Below are 22562 nucleotides of genomic sequence, written 5' to 3'. Positions count from 1 at the left end.
TTTTCAGAGATTTAAATATTTAATGTCGAATTTATGTCCAATACAGAAGCTATACGTTTCTCGTCTCCTGCGTCTCTCGGTTAACCAGCAAACAGCACGAGAAGTGGTAGATGAACAATCAATGACGAACTTTTAAACAGATTGATGTCTGTCGTAGCAAACCTCTGAAGTTTTACTGTTTAATGGATGTTACTTTTCTTTTTTTTTGCATGTTTCTAATGGCATCCGCATTCTGGGAGTTTTCTTTTCAATGTCAGTTGTAAAAAAAAAAAAATTAACCAAACGCACGGCTCTACTGTTTGTAAATTGAATTAATTTTTTTTTCGTTAAACATATGGAAGCTTTTGTTTAAATTTCAAAGACTTTTATAATAACCCAGTTTCCCCAAGAGAAGTGTTGATTTAACAGGTAAAAATTGAATCGATATGTGTATTAGCTTATATAATGCCTCTTTTATGGATAGCACCATTTATGTATTGTTTCTGCGTGTGTAATGGTGTGTGTATTACCCCGGCTGTGAGGTGGGCGGAGTCTGAGCGCGTGCTGCCCTTGATCCGTGAAGCTGCTCGTCACGCTAGATGAGATGAGAATTAGCTAACATCACATTACTAGGTTCGCTTTGCCTGATCTTCTGTCAATTTTACCAGTGTACAGCGAGCCAGGAGAACCTGATGAGATGCGTAATTAGATTCGTTTTTGTGGGACCCCTAATTTCCTGTCGTTTGAACATTTCGTGCATTTAATTTGTGGAATAACGCTTTCTCTGACATTTTCACCAGGAGTTGTACATCATTTGAGGTATGTATATTTTGTATGCATCAAAATCTCATTTGTACTTTTTACAATATTTTAAGGTCAGACGACACGTTCCTCAAATATATGTTTAATATTTCTTGGTATCATATATAAAAAAAAATATTCATATTTGTCATTCTCCTCTGATTTCTACATTGTTTTCAAAATATTTTAAATATAAGAAGACCAAAAATTGTAATATAGGTTATTCAGAATATCACCAATAAAGGTTATATAAGTAATATGACCCTGTGGTATCTTGTCCAAATGCCTGGTAAGGTACCCTTAATTTTTTGTGAGGAATCTTGTTAAAATACCTGTTCTTCAACGACAATTTCTTAAGAAAAATTATATATTTTTTAGGAACCTTAAACAATTTTTAACTTAGAGAGACATAGCTATGAAAATGCTGCAAGGAACTAGTAACACTAGCAGATTTAGAAAATGTGCTACACTTTTATTAATATTCTGAATAAATGTTTTAGCAAACATAGACTCCAACTTTTGTATTGATTGCTTTTTAATTTAAAAGGAGAGTGAATTTGTAAGTCAACATTTAATTACTCTCTTCCTGGTCAGTTTTGTGATCAAATATTTGGTAAGTCGATCTGAGGAATGGTGTGAGCGCTGATTGGTCGGGGATACAAGTCGTAGAAGGGTACACACGTACGTGTAAAGTGTATAAACACCGGGTAACTCCGGCTTTAACGGGGTATCAGAACAGGGTATGCAGTAAAGTACATCCAGATCGATAGATATGTATATATTCCGGTCCTAGCTCCCATCATCTCGATATAATGTTTAGTTTCAGCGGGTACCCTGTACTTAATACTTGACATCACCTATACTAATCCGAATTACCTGTACCTAATTCTCATTGCTCCACATTACATACATACATACACTGTACTTATTACATATCACTGTATTGAGTATAATTGTTCTAAACAAGTAATACGAATTCGTATTACTTCATGTCACATGTTCAATGTTCTCGACTCTTAATTATTGCTTAATTATGACTTCAAATTTTCTACTGTCCCATCACCTGCATACAGATTTTACATGTTATTGACAAACAAGTTGATGAAACAAAACTTGTCATGATCGAAAAATAACGGGAAAATCCCGTAAACAGGTGATTGGGGTATGAAACAATGGAGATAACGAACAGTATTCAAGATCAAAAGTCCATTAAACAAAACAAAGTAGGAACAGATCAAACACGTACCTCCAAAACATCAGAGGTGGGATCAAGTGCCATGGAGGAGTGATCATCCCCTGTCGACCGGTCACACTGGCTGTGTGCTATTTGTAATGAAAATCACGAAAAAATCCGTCGTCATTTCAGTCTATATGTTATGGACAAACTATTTGTATAAAAAACATCAGTCGGCATTTGACTCAAAGACAAATTGTATTTCCTGACAAGGTCATTGTATCAACCATAGAACTTACGAAATGATGACTTTAAACGAGACTGCTGAAATTTTTGTTTCATCAACTTGTTTGTTAATAATTTACCTCGTTTTAGAAATTGTCATATGTAGAGCATAATCTTGCGTATCGAATCAACTGAGATATATAAACTCCGTATGCAGATGATGAAGATATATTGCTGCATAAGTAAGGGAAGTTGACGAAAGTTAAGGACATACGCAAGGTACCTTACCTACTGATGATTTTTTAAGATATTATAAATTTAAACTTATAATACCATTACATGTTCCTAGTCAAAAAATCAGCATGCGTTACCAGGGGGTTTGAAAAGATATAAAATTGTGAAAAATTTTGCATCATTCATAGAAAAATGTACAAAAATTACAAAACATAAATTACAGATTTTTTTCATCAAAAATTGTTTTAGAAGAGATGTACAAATCCATATATAGACATTAAAAGTATTGCACACAGGTCCTTCGTTTAGTGGAACTCTTCAACTCCAGGGAAGAATCCAGTAAAGTTCAAACTACGCGCGTTGCGTATGACATCACGTTTATCATAGAGCTTGGTTGTTAGATAACCATCAACGTCTTTTTTATATAAAATATCGAAATATGAAACAGATGTGTCAGACTCTCTTGTATCTTTTATCTCAAGCTCACCAGGATATATCGTATCGACATAAGAATGAAAATTACCATTATTAATTGACAATACATCGTCGACATATCTAAATGTCTAGTGGAAGGCCACAGCACTCGATTTCTTTTTTACGTTAAAGATTTTGCATACATTCTGCTTCATATGAATACAAAAATAGGTCTGCTAATAAAAGGGCGCAATTGGTACCCATGGGAATTGCAAAAGATTGTTGGAAGACCTGGTCTCCAAAAACAACATATATGTTGTCAATCAAGAACTCCAGCCTCTTTTTGATGTCAACTTCAGAGTTCTTGTGTGTACAATCAGAATGTTTTTAAGAAATTAATTTTGCAAATGACCAATGACAAGGTAAGTATATTTGCGATTCGCATTTTATTGAAAAAGCAGCTGTCAATGATATCAAAAAACCTGGACTTTAATTTATCGTGAGGAATGGTTGTATATGAAGTTGAAAATTCGTTAGTGTTTAAGCTGTTGATTTTGGTGAATTCCTGTGATTTCAAATTGTCCAAAAGTTCCTTGGAATTTTTAATTTTGAATCTTTTTTCACTTCTTGATTATTGAATACTGAAGGATAGATGGTTTTTCATATTGCCCCTCAATCTTATTTACTAATACGCGATTTTAACATGGATCTGAGACATTCAATCCATTCTGAGAAAGTGTCAACGTCTTCTTTTTCATTTCTGGCTCATCGTCTGGCGTAATCTCTAACAGAATCTATAATACATTGTATTGATGAAATTCCGACGCCTGTTGAAGGATCGGAGTTTCCTATATTTTGGACCTTTTAAAATAGGTGATATTGCTGCATACGCAAGGGGAGTTGACGATTGAAAAGTTAATGTAATCATGCTTATCGTATAGCTATTATGATTTTATAATATGATTTTATGCATATGTAAATATACCATGTATATAACGCCTCTTACTAGTAAGATATCAAAATATGGAACATATGTATCAGACTCTGTGGTATCTATTATTTCAAGCTAACTGGGATATATCGTGTCGACATAAGAATGTAAATAACAATTTTAAATTGACAAATTGCGTCGTCGATATATCTAAATGTCGAGTGGAAGGCCACAAAACTCATTTTTTTTCTTCTTTTTCACATATATAATTTCTGCTTCGTGTGAACACTAAATAGGTCTGCTAATAACAGGGCCAAACTGGTACCGATGGGAATTCCATAGATTGTTGGAAGACTTGGCCTCCAAAAATATTATAGATATTATCAATCAGAAACTCAAGCATCTTTTTAATATCAATTTCAGAGTACTTTTGTGTACAATCAGACTGGTTTTTTTTAACAAAGAAATTTTGCAAATGACCAATGACAATATGAGTAGATTTACGAGTTCCATTTTTATTGGAAAAGCAGTTGTCAATGACATCAAAAAGCTTGGACTTATTTACCGTGGAGAATATTTGTGTATAAAGTTGAAAAGTACTTATATTGTTGATCTAGGTAAAATTTTGTGATTTCAATTGTTTTACATGTTCCTTGGAATTTTTCAGATCCACATCTGATTTACACTTCTTCTCGAATAAATTGTTGCACAGTACTCTTGAAGTTTCTCCTTTACTACTGTTAATATTTCAGTAAGGAGAGAAACAAAGAGGCGTGGTAGAACATTTACTGGAACCCGCTATGCACATGTACTAGTATCTTTGTTTGAATGGCTTTTTTATGGCGTTTCGGAATCAAATTTAGATATGGTAATTCAAATTCATTTTGGTTGTTGGGAATATTAGAAATATTTAAAACTGATATATGAAATTTGAATAATCTGCTCCTTTAAAAGGGAGCTGTGGTTAAGGATAGGATTAGCACTTGTAAAATTAAATCCCAGTTTCTCTAAAATACATTTAATTTATAAAACAATCTGTGTCATGAGACTTACAAAAAAGACAACGTTGTTACCTGCTTTGTCAGAAGGGACAAGTAGATCTTGTAATCCATCTTAACTCTTTTTTCACTTCTGAATTATTGAATACAGTTTAATGATCTGATTTCTAATAAATAATACCACTTTAACCAGATTTTTTGAATGCTGTTATGTAGTTGTGTAAAAATTAAAATAAGTAAGTAATCGTTTATTATTGTGACATTGTGGATTATTTATTGTAATTTACACTGTAAGCAAACTAAACAAACCACAACTGGCGGTTCGTATATGATACATTTTCTTTGATCTTAAAAATCGAATATTTTATGACAACCAAAAGGCAACATCCAAGCTACCCTGTACTTTATAGTATATTCTTGCTGCTCTCTACTTCTTTTATTACTTATTATTAGAAACAATGAACAACATGAAAAAGGCAACGACATGACGTCTTAATGTGTAGAAAATCTCTGTGAAAAAATGTTTAATTTTAAAGATGGTAAATTTGCATAAAGAATAAAATTTTATCCCAATGCAACCTTAATGCTCAAAAGAGGGTTGTGAAATTCTTTTGGACATGCAGAATTTTTTTTAACTTTAAGTTGAATATCAATTGATACTTAATTTTTATCTTGTTTACTACTACCATCAACCATGCTATAAGGTACTTTCAATATTACTATGAAAGAATTAGGAAAAAAAAATATGAAAAGATGAAATGCAGGACAAAATAAAGCCATTATACAGAGTTGTGCGGAGGATGACCCGGTGTTTGGTTTGTGGGTAGTTAACGCCATGAGTTTTGATTACACACTCTGGTGTAACATCACAATTGTTATATTCTGTTAAGTACAGGAAATGCCGTGGGATCCCCTCGTCTTTGATGTCAACAAACGAGAAATCTGTGGACTACACAGAGACATTTATCATTTAGCACACCGAGATATCTAGATCCTTAATAAATCAATATGGCTCGGATTTCATTCGATTGCCTACCACTACACGTCCTTGGCTGTAGAGGATAATAGCGGAATTAATGTTTATTAGGTGAATTGAAACTGAATTTAACTACTGGCCCTGTTTAAGGTGTACGTACCTAGTATGAAATTCCACTTCTAACTCAGTTACCAGGGAAAAGATTCCTTATTAGACGATGTGTTGTTAAACTTGCCAGTATTTCAGTGTGGAATAAAGTGTCTGAAATTTCATCATTTGTTGGAAACTACGATGCTTACCACATATTGAATTTAACTATTGACATAGTTAAATATTTGGTCATTTGCCAATAACCTGATATGGTCTTTGAAATTATTTCACTTGCAACGTATGATATCTGAAATTTTATCTTTGGTCAGGTATATTTTTTTTTATTTTCTATCTTTTGAAATTCTATAATCAGCACTATGAATCTTTCAGAAGCCTATATGCACTTTAAACTTCTAATGGTCGACTCTATTTGAGAATGCGCTCAAAACCACTATTGATCAATGACTCTACATGATCTCAAAATTTTTTATCAATGTCTTAAATTTCTTTAAGAAACCATTGCTCTCTGGAAATTTAGATCATCCCCACATGCCCCAGCATTTTTTCAGGAGTCCAACACTCTTATGTAAAGTTATGCCATTGGTACTATAAATGAGCGTTGAAATTCCACAGTCAACCCGAAATGTCACAGAACATCTTTTCAAAAGTCCTGCAAGGTCTTGAAATTCTGTCATTGTTCTTAGACGTTCTCCTGAAAATTCGATATATTGACGTTGTATGTCAATAATGCATACTCTCATAAAAAATTATCACTGGCCCTACTTGTTTCGGAAATTCTTTGAAAAACCCTACGTGCTGTCACAAAATTTGCCATAGGCCCTGTATGAAATATTGAGATTACAAACATTAATCAAGCTATAAAAAATCATTAATATAATACACATCGGATCTCTAAAATCATCAGAGGTGGAATAAGGTGCCATGTAGGAGGAAACATCCCCTGTCGAGCTGCCACGCTCGGCATGTGCTCCTCGTCATGTAAAACGTGAGTCAGTATTCGACTCTCTCATAGACTGAATGTTTTGGAATTTCAAATTGACCCTTGTGAGCTCTCTTTGATATTTTAATTGGTCATATATCCGTTTAGAAATCCCGCCATAAACTATGTACCTCTTGGAATTTCTTTCACTAGGTCTATGTGATTTCAAGAACTTCCAATGCGTCCTTTATGCGCTTTAGGTATCTACCAATATATAGTCATAGATCTCAGAATTCCTTCCAGAAACCCCTTATGCGCTAAACAATTGTTTTGCCCATGCCTGTATCCTTAATTTAAACCAAATCTCTGACATACTCAGTGTGATGAATTAAAATTTAAAGAAAAAGTGACTTGTGGTTAAAGAATTGATACATCCTCTTCCTCAATGCATGTAGTAGATATTCCACTTCTTCTTGAATAAGGTGTTTATTATGTCTCCAAAATGATTCGATGCGTAAAAGCCTACCTGAGTATCAAAAATTAATACATGTAATTAGAATCGCTTTAGTGGTTTTGTTCGCGTATAAACCTACTGTTGGTTCTAGATTAGTACAGAGGAACTAAATTGCAAAGCGTAGGGTGTCATTTTTGGAAACATCAAAACTTACCCTCTCCTTTTTACCAACCTCTTACATTGGATCAATTTTGACTAAAAGTTTCAGCAGAAAAACTTGAAAACTGAATGAATATAACGTAGTTTGGGAGTTCTGTGATTGTTTCTGCGACTACAGATATGATTTAATGACATTCGCCAGGAATCCGTCACATAAAGCCTCAATAAGAGTGCTGAGTGTTCCAGCGAGCATAACACCCACTCAACCACATAATGGATGTAATCTGATTAGCAGTAAATGAATAAAACTTCTAAATGTCATCTCACAATGAGGTAGTTGGAATGTGTCGTTTCAACTGTAATTTTTTTGATTTACTGAATCGTAGTTCATAAAAAATTTCAAATATGACAGAAAAATATCGTGTCGACAAATTGATACAAAAAATTCCTTCACCTAAATAACGTGTCGAAAAATCCATTAAACATTTATTACTGAATAACATATTGTGAAAATGTTATAAAACTATCATGGAGATGGGCATTACACGTGTATTATTTCACTGATATTACGCTCACTTGATTTGATACAGTGTTTAGTGTATTATTCCGAGGGAGGATTTCACCCACATTTGTCATGTGAGTACGCACGAACTAAAATAATCCTAGGATCAAATAACTTTAATCCTTGAGGAATTAAAACTAGGATCCTGCTCTGCTTGCTTTGATCCTGAGTGTTACAACATCAGTTAGATACCGGTGTATGCCTGGGGTGCATTCACTTCAGGAATATAGAATCCTCCATTTGTTCTATTCTGGCACGGAATGCATTAAAGTAATTAATTTTACTGAAGTGAAAATATCTTCATTTCATGTTTAGAAAAAATATCAAGTCACAGGGCGAGTGCCAAAATATTGATGGAGTGATCTGCTCTGAAATATTTTGAATCTGTGTTCTACTAATACCTCCATGCTACATTCTACATCCATTTAAGAAAGACTGATTTTTACGAGTTTGTTTAAAAAAAACTCTAACATCAACTTATTAGTCTATGTCTTTCGGTCAAAAATAGATTGTTTAGGCATCAGCTCTTGAGCATCGAACAAGATGGGGTTATAAACACCATATGCAGATGATTTTTAAAAGGAATCACTTTCTGGGTTTTTGGGTATAACGAGACATAAACGATAGTTAATAACGTGTGTTCAATCGCATTACCAGCGAATAAAATTATCCTATGGGTCTATATGCATAACGGGCGAAGCCCATTATGCATAAAAATGAAACTCGTAAAATTTACCCACCTTTTCATTGGTCATTTGCAAAAATTATTTTTTTTAAATTTCATTCTGGTTGTTTACAGAAGTACTTTGAAGTTGATATTAAAAAAGGTGCTTGTGTCTCTGATTGTCAATATCTATGTGGATTTTGAAGACTGGGTTTTCCAAAAATCTATTAGAATTATCATAGGTACCAATTGCGCTTTGTTATAAGCAGACCTAATTTTGCATTCATCCAAAACAGACTTTGTCCAAAATCTTAAACGTAAAGAAAACACTTCTCTTACTTATACAATATACCTTCATCAACATACGGGATTTACACCTCTCAGTTGATTCGATATGCAAGAGCATGTTCTACGTATGAACAATTTTTAAAACGAGGTAGCTTATTGACAAACAAGTTACTGAAACAAGAATATCAGAAGTCCCGTTTAAAGTCATGATTTTAAGTTCTATGGTAGATACAATGACCTTGTCGGTAAATACAGTTTATCATTAAGTCAAATACTGACTGACGTTTTTCACACTAATTGTTAGTTCATTATATAGATACTGAATTGTCGACTTTTCCGTTATTTCCCGATCATGACAAGGAGCACATGGCGGGTGTGAACGGTCGGCAGGGAATGCTCACTCCTCCATGGCACCTGATTCCACCTCTGATGTTTTGGAGGCCCGTGTTTGCTTTGCTCCTATGTTATATTGTTTAATGGACTTTTGATTTTGAATACTGTTTGTTGTCTCCATATGTTTCACTCATCGAAAATCAGCATATCACAATAAAATTACAACGAGAGAAAGCAGTTGAAAACGTTAATACATTTTTTTTTACCGTCTTGAAACGAAAACGTTATTTGGTACGTACAAGTACTCTGAAGTAGATTTAATAAAAACATGCTAGATTTCGATTGACAATTAATATTCATGTAGATTTTTGAACTTGTCTTTCAACAATCTGTCAGAATTTCGACAGATATCAACTTTGCCATTTTTTTTGCATTTATATACATGAAGAAGAATTTATTATTTTGAAAATTTTAGTTAAAAAATACCACAGTCTGACACATCTATTTCATATTTTGATATTTTATTAGAAAAAGGCGTTCATGGTAAACTTACAACCAGAAGTCTCTGTCGAGACTGTAGCTCTACTGGTTTATACTTAAACCAAAGGAAGAGAAAAGTAGCAGTTGGGACTTGAAACTTTAAAACAGCAATAAATAGAAAAATGATCCTTGTCACTCATCAAAATAAAAACCCATGCACAGAATTATGTATCTTAGTATAGTCTACTTGTGTGCCAAATTATATTGTAATCGGACCAAAACTGTAGGAGTAGCATTTTAAAAGAATTTCTCAGAAACTTTTATTTTTAGTATCCATGGCAACACCGTTCATCGAAATCAAAAACCCATGCACAGAATTATGTATCTTAGTGTAGTCGACTTGTGTGTCAAGTTATATTGAAATTGGACCAAAACTGTAGGAGGAGTAGCATTTTGAAAGAATTTCACAGAAATTTCTATATTTAGTAACCATGGCAACACCGTTCATCGAAATTAAAAACCGATGCACAGAATTATGTATCTTAGTGTAGTCTACTTGTGTGCCAAGTTATATTGAAATCGGACCAAAACTGTAGGAGGAGTAGCATTTTGAAAGAATTTCACAGAAATTTCTATATTTAGTAACCACGGCAACACCGTTCATCGAAATCAAAAACTGATGCACAGAATTATGTATCTTAGTGTAGTTTACTTGTGTGCCAAGTTATATTGAAAACGGACCAAAACTGTCGGAGGAGTAGCATTTCGAAAGAATTTCACAGAAATTTCTATTTTTAGTAACCACGGCAACATTGTTCATCAAAATCAAAAAACAATGCACAGAATTATGTATCTTAGTGTAGTCTACTTGTGTGCCAAGTTATATTGAAATCGGACCAAAACTGTAGGAGGAGTAGCATTTTGAAAGAATTTCACAGAAATTTCTATTTTTAGTAACCACGGCAACACCGTTCATCGAAATCAAAAACCGATGCACAGAATTATGTATCTTAGTGTAGTTTACTTGTGTGCCAAGTTATACTGAAATCGGACCAAAACTGTCGGAGGAGTAGCATTTCGAAAGAATTTCACAGAAATTTCTATTTTTAGTAACCACGGCAACATTGTTCATCAAAATCAAAAACCAATGCACAGAATTATGATCTTAGTGTAGTCTACTTGTGTGCCAAGTTATATTGAAATCGTACCAAAAGTGTAGGAGGAGTAGCATTTTGAAAGAATTTCACAGAAATTTCTATTTTTAGTAACCACGGCAACACCGTTCATCGAAATCAAAAACCGATGCACAGAATTATGTATCTTAGTGTAGTCTACTTGTGTGCCAAGTTATATTGAAATCGGACCTAAACTGTAGGAGGAGTAGCATTTTGAAAAATTGTTTACAGACAGACAGACAGACAGACGGACGGACGACGGACGCATTACTATCGCATAAGCTCTTCTGGTCTCTGACCAGTAGAGCTAACAAAATGTGATAAACGTGAAGACTTCATCTTTTCTTTCGTAAAGTTCTCTTATTATATATATATATATATATATATATATATATATATATATATATATATATATATATATATATATATATATATATATATATATATATATATATATATATATCCCCCAGTTAATTCGACACGCAAGAGCAAGCTCTGCGTAGAAATTTTTCTTTCGTATACAGTAAATTTTTCACAAAATCTATGGTCGATAGTACGAATTTATCAGTAAATACAATTTATCGTTCAGTCGAATTCTAATTGTTAGTCCATTATTTACACACTGAATCACCTACACATTTTCTGTCTGTCCTATCATGACAATGAGCACGAGACAGGTGTGACAGGTCGGCAGGGGATGTTCTCTCCTCCATGGCACCTGATCCCACTTCTGATGTTTTAGAGGTCCGTGGTCTGGATCTGTACTGTTTCAATCTCGTGTTTATTTATTTATTTTTAAATGTGATTTTAAATTTTGTAAAACTTCTTGGAGTTTCACCTCACTTCCTAATACGATATAATACAATGTGTTTCCAGTCTCTCCTTTAGTCCAGTCATTGATTTTGTGAGAAGTAATATTTAGGAGCTTGGGATAGCAGTGACAGTTTCTATATATACCCAATAAAGTTTATGTATCATATAGGCATATAAAGTATGCGAAGGGCAGATTGAACTCAATCCCTCAATCTCTGCATGTAAAATATTACTTAGAATTTGAAAGAAATTTTGACGCCATAAAAATATGTAAGGTTTGTTCATGCATAAAAGTTGGTACCAGTCGAATATTTTTCATTCATTTATTCGTTTGACAAAGTTCAAGGCAAACATTCACTAATTTACTCATGATTTGAATAAATAAATTAATAAAGGTAATTTGTCAACTATTCCTTGCTTCTTTATTGAAAAAAAAATTTAAAAAGAAAATTAAGGAAGCTTTTATTAACATGGCTTTTAGAGAAAGTTTAAATAGAAATAGATTCCCTGATTCTGCTTCATTAGGCGGCACGAACTGGATATAATGACACCTCCCTGACTTCTTCTTCCTGTGTAGAGCTTTACAAGACAATTACAATAACTGTGATTTATACCTTCTTATTAAAGAAAAGCTTCCAAAATCTAAATCTTGTCAACGTTCTTCCGAACCGTATATTACCATCTAAAGAAAAGGACTAGGGCGGAATCAGTTATTTTCGCTCTTTTACACTCAAGGCCCCACCGCTATAAACCATACTTAAGTCTGAGAATAATCTTTTTTTTTTACCCACGCGATTTTGAAGTTTTCAATTACAAATTTAGATTGATTAATAACACTTTCAGAGCGAACACAAATTTCCGTGCTTTTAAAATTGCTAAAAATTACTCAGTAATTAATATCCTTAAACATAATTTTAATATAATGTGTAGGAGATGTTTAAATTATTGGCGTGATGTCGCAAACGTTAGACATAAAGATATAGGGTGTACTGTCTCCCTCTCAGCAAATACCACTAATGACCCCAAAAGTCTCATGGAAACATGTAAAACAGGAAAAAATGTTTTAAAACACTGTTTACATAATATGCAATAATTTAAATCCCAACCAACTCACAATTCATATCAGTATACATGTAGTTTCTAGTTTCAAAGTCATTCATTCTTTATTGGCAAAAACATTGATTCATTCACATCATGTGATTTTTCGCTGATATCAATGAAAGAGAAAATTATCAAAAGTTAGTTTGTTTGTGTGTTGTTTAACGTCTCTCTCGAGAATTTTCACTCATATGTAGACGCCTATAAAAAAGGTTTGGATGCATTATTAACTTATTATTGCAAAACACATTTTACAATGTTTAGTTTCTATAGATGAGAGAGAGAGAGATATGTCAAATTTAACCCCGATCTATCAACAGTTGTAGCGGTTGACGTGAGTACAATCTGTCTTGATTTGTGTACTGGTTCAAACCCTGATATGTACGTATCTAGTACAACTAATGGCTACAGACATCTTTGTAGTGAGTCTGGCGTAACCCGTCAGCACTCGCGGGGTCTGATCCCTCCAGATCTCTACTACAAATACTATATTGTACTCACTAAACATCACTACTACAAATACTACTCACAAAGCATACCAACTTATCCCAAGGATCACAGGGACGTGTAAAGAGCAAATTATGGCGGAGGGGACATTTATGATATTCAGCCTTGTTCTGACAAACTTTGATGTAACCTTCGAACACTTACGCGCGGGTAGATATTAATCAACTATTTATCAAACTTTTCGGAGCAGGTATTTCGTGATTAACAATTGCAAATACAAATCACTCTTGCAGTTGTAAGTTAAAGAACAAGGTTTGATAAGAGCCAAAATTGGTGCATAAAAAAATCTCCAAAAAATATCACAATTTTAATTTTCCTGTGGTAATTTGTTATAAATTGCTATAATTAAAACTTAGTTTCCATTGACTTTGGCAAATAACATGCAGGCATGTACCTAAAGGAAATAGCGTAAAATAATTTTTCAAACTTTAACTTTTTCAAAAACAAATTTTCAATTCTTCATGCTTTGGTATAAAACGTATCAAACAACTTTTTTTCAACTACACACTGTACAAGATAGTTTCTGATACTAGTATGCATAATTATAGTAATTTAGCAGACGGAATAGCAAGCAATCTGAAATTTCTGAAGCAAAGACTGCTTAATAAATAAATAAATGAAATATAGGAAGGATTAAAATAATAAATCTGTGGTCGCTGTTTGTTTATATGTGTACCTTCTGATTCCATTTAAATAAAATATTATTTTAGGACAGAACTAATATGTATTTTCTGATTATGAGATCTCAAGTAGTGTGTTCTCACTCATATGAGCACAAAAGTGGTCTCTGAAAGCTAGAACACAGATTCACTGACGTAGAGGGTTTTTTTGTTTACGGAAGATGAAATATGAAGATATTGAATACTAGGCTATATAATTATAATCATGCTCAAAAGTCTATATTTAAACAATACGAATCAGGAACAAGACCTCTAAGATACAAACTGAGAATAAGGCAAATAGAGACGTCTAAGATACAAACCAGAACAAGGCAATAGAGACCTCTAAGATACAAACCAGAACAAGGCAATAGAGACCTCTAAGATACAAACCAGAACAAGGCAATAGAGACCTCTAAGATACAAACCAGAACAAGGCAATAGAGACCTCTAAGATACAAATCAGAACAAGGCAATAGAGACCTTTAAGATACAAATCAGAACAAGGCAATAGAGACCTCTAAGATACAAATCAGAACAAGGCAATAGAGACCTCTAAGATACAAACCAGAACAAGGCAATAGAGACCTCTAAGATACAAATCAGAACAAGGCAATAGAGACCTCTAAGAACATTTCAGATGGGAAAGAATGCCATGGAAGATACTATACAATTATAGCCTTTTGATGAGGTCAATCCCTCGATATATAGACCTTAGAGAAAGCATATCGACCGAGCACAAAGTGCGAGGTTGATATGCTTTCTCTAAGGTCTATATATCGAGGGATTGTACCGAATCAAAAGGCTACCATTGTTTTATTATTTTTATCAGTTAATAAGAAATGTTTTAAAATCCTTCTTTCTAATATGCTCAGTACCCTCTCATACAAGGCATTGTTATGTCATTGCATTATGACGTCACAGTAATGAAAAACCAGCTGCAGTATCTGTTTTTAGAAACATCCAGTCTATAAAGACTACTAGTATTGTGACGTCAGCACTATTGTTGCTTCACAGAAGAACGTTTCCAATTTTAGAAACAGCAGGTTTATAAATTTTTAAAATAGAAACATCCAGTCTGTAATATACAATTATAACCTTTTGATGAGGTCAATCCCTCGATATATAGACCTTAGAGAAAGCATATCGACCGAGCACAAAGTGCGAGGTCGATATGCTTTCTCTAAGGTCTATATATCGAGGGATTGTTCCGAATCAAAAGGCTATAATTGTTTTTTTATTTTTATCAGTTAATTAGAAATGTCTTAAAATTCTTCATTATAATACGCAGTACCTTCTCCTACACAGCATTGTTATGTCATTGCATTATGACGTCACAGTAATGAAAACCAGCTGCAGTGTCTGTTTTTAAAAACATCCAGTCTATAAAGACTATTGTGACGTCAGCACTATTGTTGCTTCACAGAAGAACGTTTCCAATTTTAGAAACAGCAGGTTTATAAATTTTTAAAATAGAAACATCCAGTCTGTAACACTTTTTATACTTGATTATGTGATCCAGTTTGATCCAATCAGATAGTTGGAACAATAAAGAAAAATAATAATATACAATTTTAGCCTTTTGATGAGGTCAATCCCTCGATATATAGACCTTAGAGAAAGCATATCGACCGAGCACGAGTGCGAGGTCGATATGCTTTCTCTAAGGTCTATATATCGAGGGATTGTACCGAATCAAAAGGCTACAATTGTTTTATTATTTTTTATTAGTTAATAAGAAAGTTCTTGAAATCCTTTTTTTATAATACTCAGTACCTTCCCATACAAAGCATTGTTATGTCATTGCATTATGACGTCACAGTAATGAAAACCAGCTGCAGTATCTGTTTTTAGAAACATCCAGTCTATAAAGACAACTGTGGCGTCAGCGCTATTGTTACTTCACAGAAGAACGTTTCCAATTTTAGAAACAGCAGGTTTATAAATTTTTGAAATAGTAACATCCAGTCTCTAACACTTTTTATACTTGATCATGTGATCCAGTTTGTGCCAATCAGATAGTTGGAACAATAAAGAAAAATAATAACACTTTTTATACTTGATCATGTGACCCAGTTTGAGCCAATCAGATAGTTGGAAAAATAAAGAAAAATAATAAAACTCTGTATCTATTTTCTTCAAAATATTATAATGCTGGTATGCCTTTCGTAAAACGTCATGTTGACAAAGAGGTAAATAACACTTTTGAAGAGCTCCCCCTCTCTATCCTCACTCTCTGACAGTCACACATTTTTTCCATTCAAGCTGAGAAGACATTAATTATGAATGACAATTAATTGATGGTGTATCAGTGCCTGTTAGTGATACTGATTTGATTACCTGTGTATAAGGTTGTCTGACTTTAACATGACAACATAAACACACTCACGCGCTGGTTCCCTCTCTCTTTACAGGTGCGCGCTCTGCTAACCTCCACGAATGACGTCGGGCTCGGTGCTGGAGTTTTACAGAAGTGTTTTGGGGGACTAGTCAGAAATGCAGTCTGGGTACTCTAAGCATCACTGTTACGCCGATTTCACTCATCGCTCATTCGGAGAATTCATCAAACTCAACAATGCGTCAGCTCTACGACTGGCGCTGCTGGGTAAGTCCTCGGGTCTAATTGTTTTACATTCAGTACAATAGATAGAGTACTAGACGAAACCTGGAAATTTTTATAAAGTGTTTGAAATGCAGGTGTCTGTTTTAGGTTCCATTGCTATTGAGCTACGGTTCTGCAGCTATCCTCTAGACATTTACATGATGCCTATGTTAGTGGAAACGTACATGTGTAACTGTTTTGTCAATGCTTAATATTTTGAATTTAATCTAATATTATACTTGTTAAATTTTTGTTTGGGGGATCAAAGTCCTAAAGTTTCGAAGATTTGGCTTTTCATGGGGAGTTGATAGATACACAAACACCTGTTTAAAAGTAGTGTTCTGCACTTGATAGATATATAGATTAACATGGCGATTTTGGTACAATGTATTTTAATTAGATGCCCTCCCTATCACTCCATTGTTTCTATAATCGGAAGAAATTTGGTATTAGCGACGTCAGCAAAAGGCATTGGTCGAAAAGGGAAGCCAAAAACGGCAACTGGGATCCTAAGTAAGAAAAGACAATCAATATGACGTCATTCGCAGACGACAAATAATCTGTTGTGTAAACTCTGATATAAAGCTGAGAACGAGATTTGATTAGGATACCATTCGTAATGACACTGCAGAAGGCGGGGGCGACAGGTTACTAATTATAAAAGTAAACTCGTGTCTTCCTTCACAGATACAAATATTTCCCATTTAAAGCTTCTCTCGTCTTTAAATAAACCAATCAATCAGGACTGGGTGATTGTTCCCTGATTATCAAATACATCAATATGCTTTTGTATTCCATATTCGGAAAGAAAGTATAAAACAGGACAATAAAAAATTGTAGGGAAAAATGTCATCAATGATCGTTTCATTAGTAAATGATGGAATCAACGAAGAATAATAAATAGTGCATTGATAAAATAATTCGTAGTGTATTGATATTAACTTTCAAACTCTTCTGTTAGGTGTCTAATTATGTTCCCCAAACGAAGTTGGGGAACATATTGTTTTTACTCTGTTTCTTATTATGTTCCCCAAACGAAGTTGGGGAACATATTGTTTTTATTCTGTTTCTTATTATTATTTTTCTTCTTCCTGGGTACTTATTTGTCCGCGAATGATCTTGTAAACTGTTCATCCGATGTAGGTAAAACCTTTTTAGGGTAAGTAGACATGTTATGTAGATTTGCGGAATCAAGGTCATTTTGCGCGCACGTGCTTGCAAGAGCGCGCACGCGCAACACGTAAAATGACCAATATTACAGATGTAGCCGTAACTTTTCTATTTTTTGATGGAATGTTTTGAAAATAATGATATAAGTATATTTAAGAAATGAATTTAATTTTTGAAGATTCATGAGGTTATGAACTACGACGCTTCACGCCGGCATATTTCATGAAGCGCTAACGCGCTTCATGATAAATATGCCGGCGCGAGGCGTTGTAGTTCATATACCTCATGAATCTTTAAAAAATTAAATTCATTTCTTATATTTACATTATTTTTCTGATGACTTGCCATAAATTTACGCCGTTCAACTGTCATTTTTAAAACAAAACAGTGTGCACTATATTTTTTGACTTTTTGACGTCAAGAGCGGTATTATGACGTAACAATGGAGATATTCATGCTTATCCGTGATATACCTAATGTATTTCATGAGAAAATATACTGCATTTTATTTTGTAAGGAATCATAGGGGAAATTTATTGGAAATGTAAATATAATAGTATTATAGACAACATGACGTGGTCATATTATCATGAACTCTCGTGCATGCACGTGCGCTTCGCTCTGATTGACTGAAACTAAAGTCTCAATATCTTTTTTGTTTTTTGACGAAATACTTTGAAATTCGAAATATAGTCATACTTTAGAAGGTTCTACAACATGATTTATAAGAATTGTATTGAAAGCACGTGCATGAACGTGTGCTGCAATCTGATTGGCTTAAACTTTAAATGTCTTTAACTTTCTTAATTCTCAATAAATCAGGATGAAATTTAGAATATGGATAGGTGTAATAGATTCCTACATTAAGATACTATGAAAATTGAATGCATGGACATGTTAGCACGGCGCATGCGCAATGCATAAAATGACTAAAATACTTGGAAAAAAGTAACATTTATATCTGTATTACTAGTATTTTCTTTTGATTCTCAGGAATTCTTCAGACAACATGCCATGATCATCTTGCATATGCATGCGCGCGCATGCAAAAGGTTAAATGATATATAGTTGATATCATTGTATCTTTTATATATATTCTTAAATTAAATCCTTCGACACTGAGCAAATAAAAAAATGTATTACAGGAAATAGGCACAAAAAGAGATTTGGGGAGCGTTTGGGGAACATCTGTAACGGTCCCCGTTACAATTAACACTAGTTATTATTAAGGTCTTCCGTCTTCACGGAAGACCTTATAGTGATTCTATTGTTTCTTATTATTATTAAGGTCTTCCGTCTTCACGGAAGACCTTATAGTGATTCTATTGTTTCTTATTATTATTCTTATTATTATTATTATTCTTTTTTTTGACAAAATTTTGTGCAGGCGATTTCTCGAAAACTATTCAGCAGTTTTTCATGAAACTTTCACCAAATATGTGTCATTATATGAAGTTGTTACATCCGAAGAGAAATTTGGAAAATTCTCTTCTTGTGCCAAGTTATGGACAATTTTCTGATTTTAAAATGCGATTTTGTCGCCCCTTTTTTTCGAAAATGGCTAGGTATATGATATGGAGACTTATTGGAGATGATAGATCATGACTTTCTGGTTTGCAGAATCACCTTTTTGTGCGTCGTCAGTACTTCCGGTCGTTACGAGATGCAAATTAAAAATAATCGTATTTTCTAACTTTTTTGTTTTTCAATATTTTTCATTTATTTTTGGTATGTTAATAGAAACCCTCCTCATAATGCTTACTATATAATTTGTTTGAATGTTGATAAATCTAAACTCTAGATATTAGCATTCAAAAATCTGAAGCGGGTCCAAAATGGCGGCTGTCTCAATCAACGCCGACATTTCGCAATAGGGGTTTACGGAGGCAGCCGAGCGTTTGCTTGAACGAAAGTAACATAAGAATAAATGAAATATAAAGGAGTACATGTACTTGGACTGTCACGTCGTAGTTTCGTTGCAGTTCTGTGTCAAACCAACGTCTTCTATAATTGGTTTTGGCTGGCTTTCAAAGTAGAAAAAGAAAAGACTAAATGTGCAAATGAAATTCGATACCTAATATTTTTTGTGCATCACGGAAAAACAGATCTTAAATCATACTTATGCATAATACTTTCTCAAAAAAGAATATTAATATTGTCAGTATATATCTTAACCATTGTTTTTCCTATACACATTTGTGTCATAATAAACTAATAAATAAAACAAAATATAAGAAAACAATTTTTTTTAAAAGATCGCTTCATGGAGTTTATTTGAGCATTCTTGTCTCAAAGACCTGATTCAAGTTACTGAGCATAAAAGATATCTGATTCCTTGACTGTCGTAGGGCGAGCCATATTCTTCGGCGAAACGTTTAAACTTTTTTCGATTAACTAATCGAGATGGTTCACTTTGGGGATAAACTGGAAATTGAAAAAAAATCATAACTGTTTCACCGCTTAAGTGTTACATACATATATACAATACGGAATTTGTAAAATGTGTTAAATATACTTTCTAAACCTCGAATCTTAAGCTATAAGAGCGTTCTTTTTTTAATTTCATTGAAGCTATCGCACCTATATAATAGAAAATTCCAAAGAAAAGGCTCAAGATTAACTCGTGGCGTTTGGCGCTAAATTTTGAATAGTGACCCACCTTTCATAATTTTAAGAGAGAAGCACTGTTTCCATAATATATTCAAGTAGATTTAGAGTAGATGTCCTGATAGCGTAATATTAAGTGCTTTGGAATTTCCTGCTGGCGACTTGGGTTCAATCCCCCTTGTGTGCAATTTTTTTTTTCATTTTTAGCTCGATTTTACGTTTTCTTTCCAGAATCGGACGGAAGACCTCTCGTTGCTCGCAACGAGTTTCATATCTAGTTCTTATTATTATTATTATTCTTTTTTTTGACAAAATTTTGTGCAGGCGATTTCTCGAAAACTATTCAGCAGTTTTTCATGAAACTTTCACCAAATATGTGTCATTATATGAAGTTGTTACATCCGAAGAGAAATTTGGAAAATTCTCTTCTTGTGCCAAGTTATGGACAATTTTCTGATTTTAAAATGCGATTTTGTCGCCCCTTTTTTTCGAAAATGGCTAGGTATATGATATGGAGACTTATTGGAGATGATAGATCATGACTTTCTGGTTTGCAGAATCACCTTTTTGTGCGTCGTCAGTACTTCCGGTCGTTACGAGATGCAAATTAAAAATAATCGTATTTTCTAACTTTTTTGTTTTTCAATATTTTTCATTTATTTTTGGTATGTTAATAGAAACCCTCCTCATAATGCTTACTATATAATTTGTTTGAATGTTGATAAATCTAAACTCTAGATATTAGCATTCAAAAATCTGAAGCGGGTCCAAAATGGCGGCTGTCTCAATCAACGCCGACATTTCGCAATAGGGGTTTACGGAGGCAGCCGAGCGTTTGCTTGAACGAAAGTAACATAAGAATAAATGAAATATAAAGGAGTACATGTACTTGGACTGTCACGTCGTAGTTTCGTTGCAGTTCTGTGTCAAACCAACGTCTTCTATAATTGGTTTTGGCTGGCTTTCAAAGTAGAAAAAGAAAAGACTAAATGTGCAAATGAAATTCGATACCTAATATTTTTTGTGCATCACGGAAAAACAGATCTTAAATCATACTTATGCATAATACTTTCTCAAAAAAGAATATTAATATTGTCAGTATATATCTTAACCATTGTTTTTCCTATACACATTTGTGTCATAATAAACTAATAAATAAAACAAAATATAAGAAAACAATTTTTTTTAAAAGATCGCTTCATGGAGTTTATTTGAGCATTCTTGTCTCAAAGACCTGATTCAAGTTACTGAGCATAAAAGATATCTGATTCCTTGACTGTCGTAGGGCGAGCCATATTCTTCGGCGAAACGTTTAAACTTTTTTCGATTAACTAATCGAGATGGTTCACTTTGGGGATAAACTGGAAATTGAAAAAAAATCATAACTGTTTCACCGCTTAAGTGTTACATACATATATACAATACGGAATTTGTAAAATGTGTTAAATATACTTTCTAAACCTCGAATCTTAAGCTATAAGAGCGTTCTTTTTTTAATTTCATTGAAGCTATCGCACCTATATAATAGAAAATTCCAAAGAAAAGGCTCAAGATTAACTCGTGGCGTTTGGCGCTAAATTTTGAATAGTGACCCACCTTTCATAATTTTAAGAGAGAAGCACTGTTTCCATAATATATTCAAGTAGATTTAGAGTATAGGTCCTGATAGCGTAATATTAAGTGCTTTGGAATTTCCTGCTGGCGACTTGGGTTCAATCCCCCTTGTGTGCAATTTTTTTTTTCATTTTTAGCTCGATTTTACGTTTTCTTTCCAGAATCGGACGGAAGACCTCTCGTTGCTCGCAACGAGTTTCATATCTAGTTATTATTATTTTTCTTCTTCTTCTTCTTCCTGGGTACTTTTTTGTCCGGGAATGATCTCGTAAACTATACATCCGACTAAGGTGAAATGTTTTTAGGGTCAGTAGACATGTTATGTAGATTTGCGGAACGAAGGTCATTTTGCGCGCACGTGCTTGCAAGAGCGTGCACGTGCAACATGTGAAATGACCGATTTAATTGATATTGGTGTAACTTTTTAAATTTTTGATGAAATGCTTTAAAACTTATAACATAAGGATATATTAGAAGCATAGACAATATGACATGGTCAAAATAGCAAGATCTCACGCGCATGCACGTGCGCTTTGCTCTGATTGGCTGAAACTAAAGTCTCAATATCTTTCTTGTTTTTTGACGAAATCCTTTGAAATTTTGAAAATAGCCATG

General features: G+C 33.7%; 1 protein-coding gene across 1 annotated transcript in view; it reads left to right on the top strand.

The window, feature by feature from the left end:
* The first annotated feature begins 590 nt into the window (after positions 1–590).
* The window catches only part of LOC134259170 (uncharacterized), an 80120-nt gene continuing 58148 nt past the window's right edge, over positions 591–22562 (top strand). Inside the window, exons 1-2 of the mRNA XM_062741771.1 lie at positions 591–798; positions 16369–16559. Of these exons, the coding sequence (XP_062597755.1) occupies positions 16451–16559 (109 nt within the window). The 5' untranslated portion in view covers positions 591–798; positions 16369–16450. The remainder of the gene's footprint in view (positions 799–16368; positions 16560–22562) is intronic.

The sequence above is a fragment of the Saccostrea cucullata genome, unplaced genomic scaffold (assembly GCF_032062105.1).
Source record: "Saccostrea cucullata isolate Sc308-1 unplaced genomic scaffold, CSIRO_AGI_Scuc_v1 ctg1305, whole genome shotgun sequence".
In the NCBI taxonomy this organism is placed as follows: Eukaryota; Metazoa; Mollusca; class Bivalvia; order Ostreida; family Ostreidae; genus Saccostrea; species Saccostrea cuccullata.
Note: the sequence above shows the minus strand (reverse complement) of the source record. Positions and strands in the feature narration are given on the sequence as shown.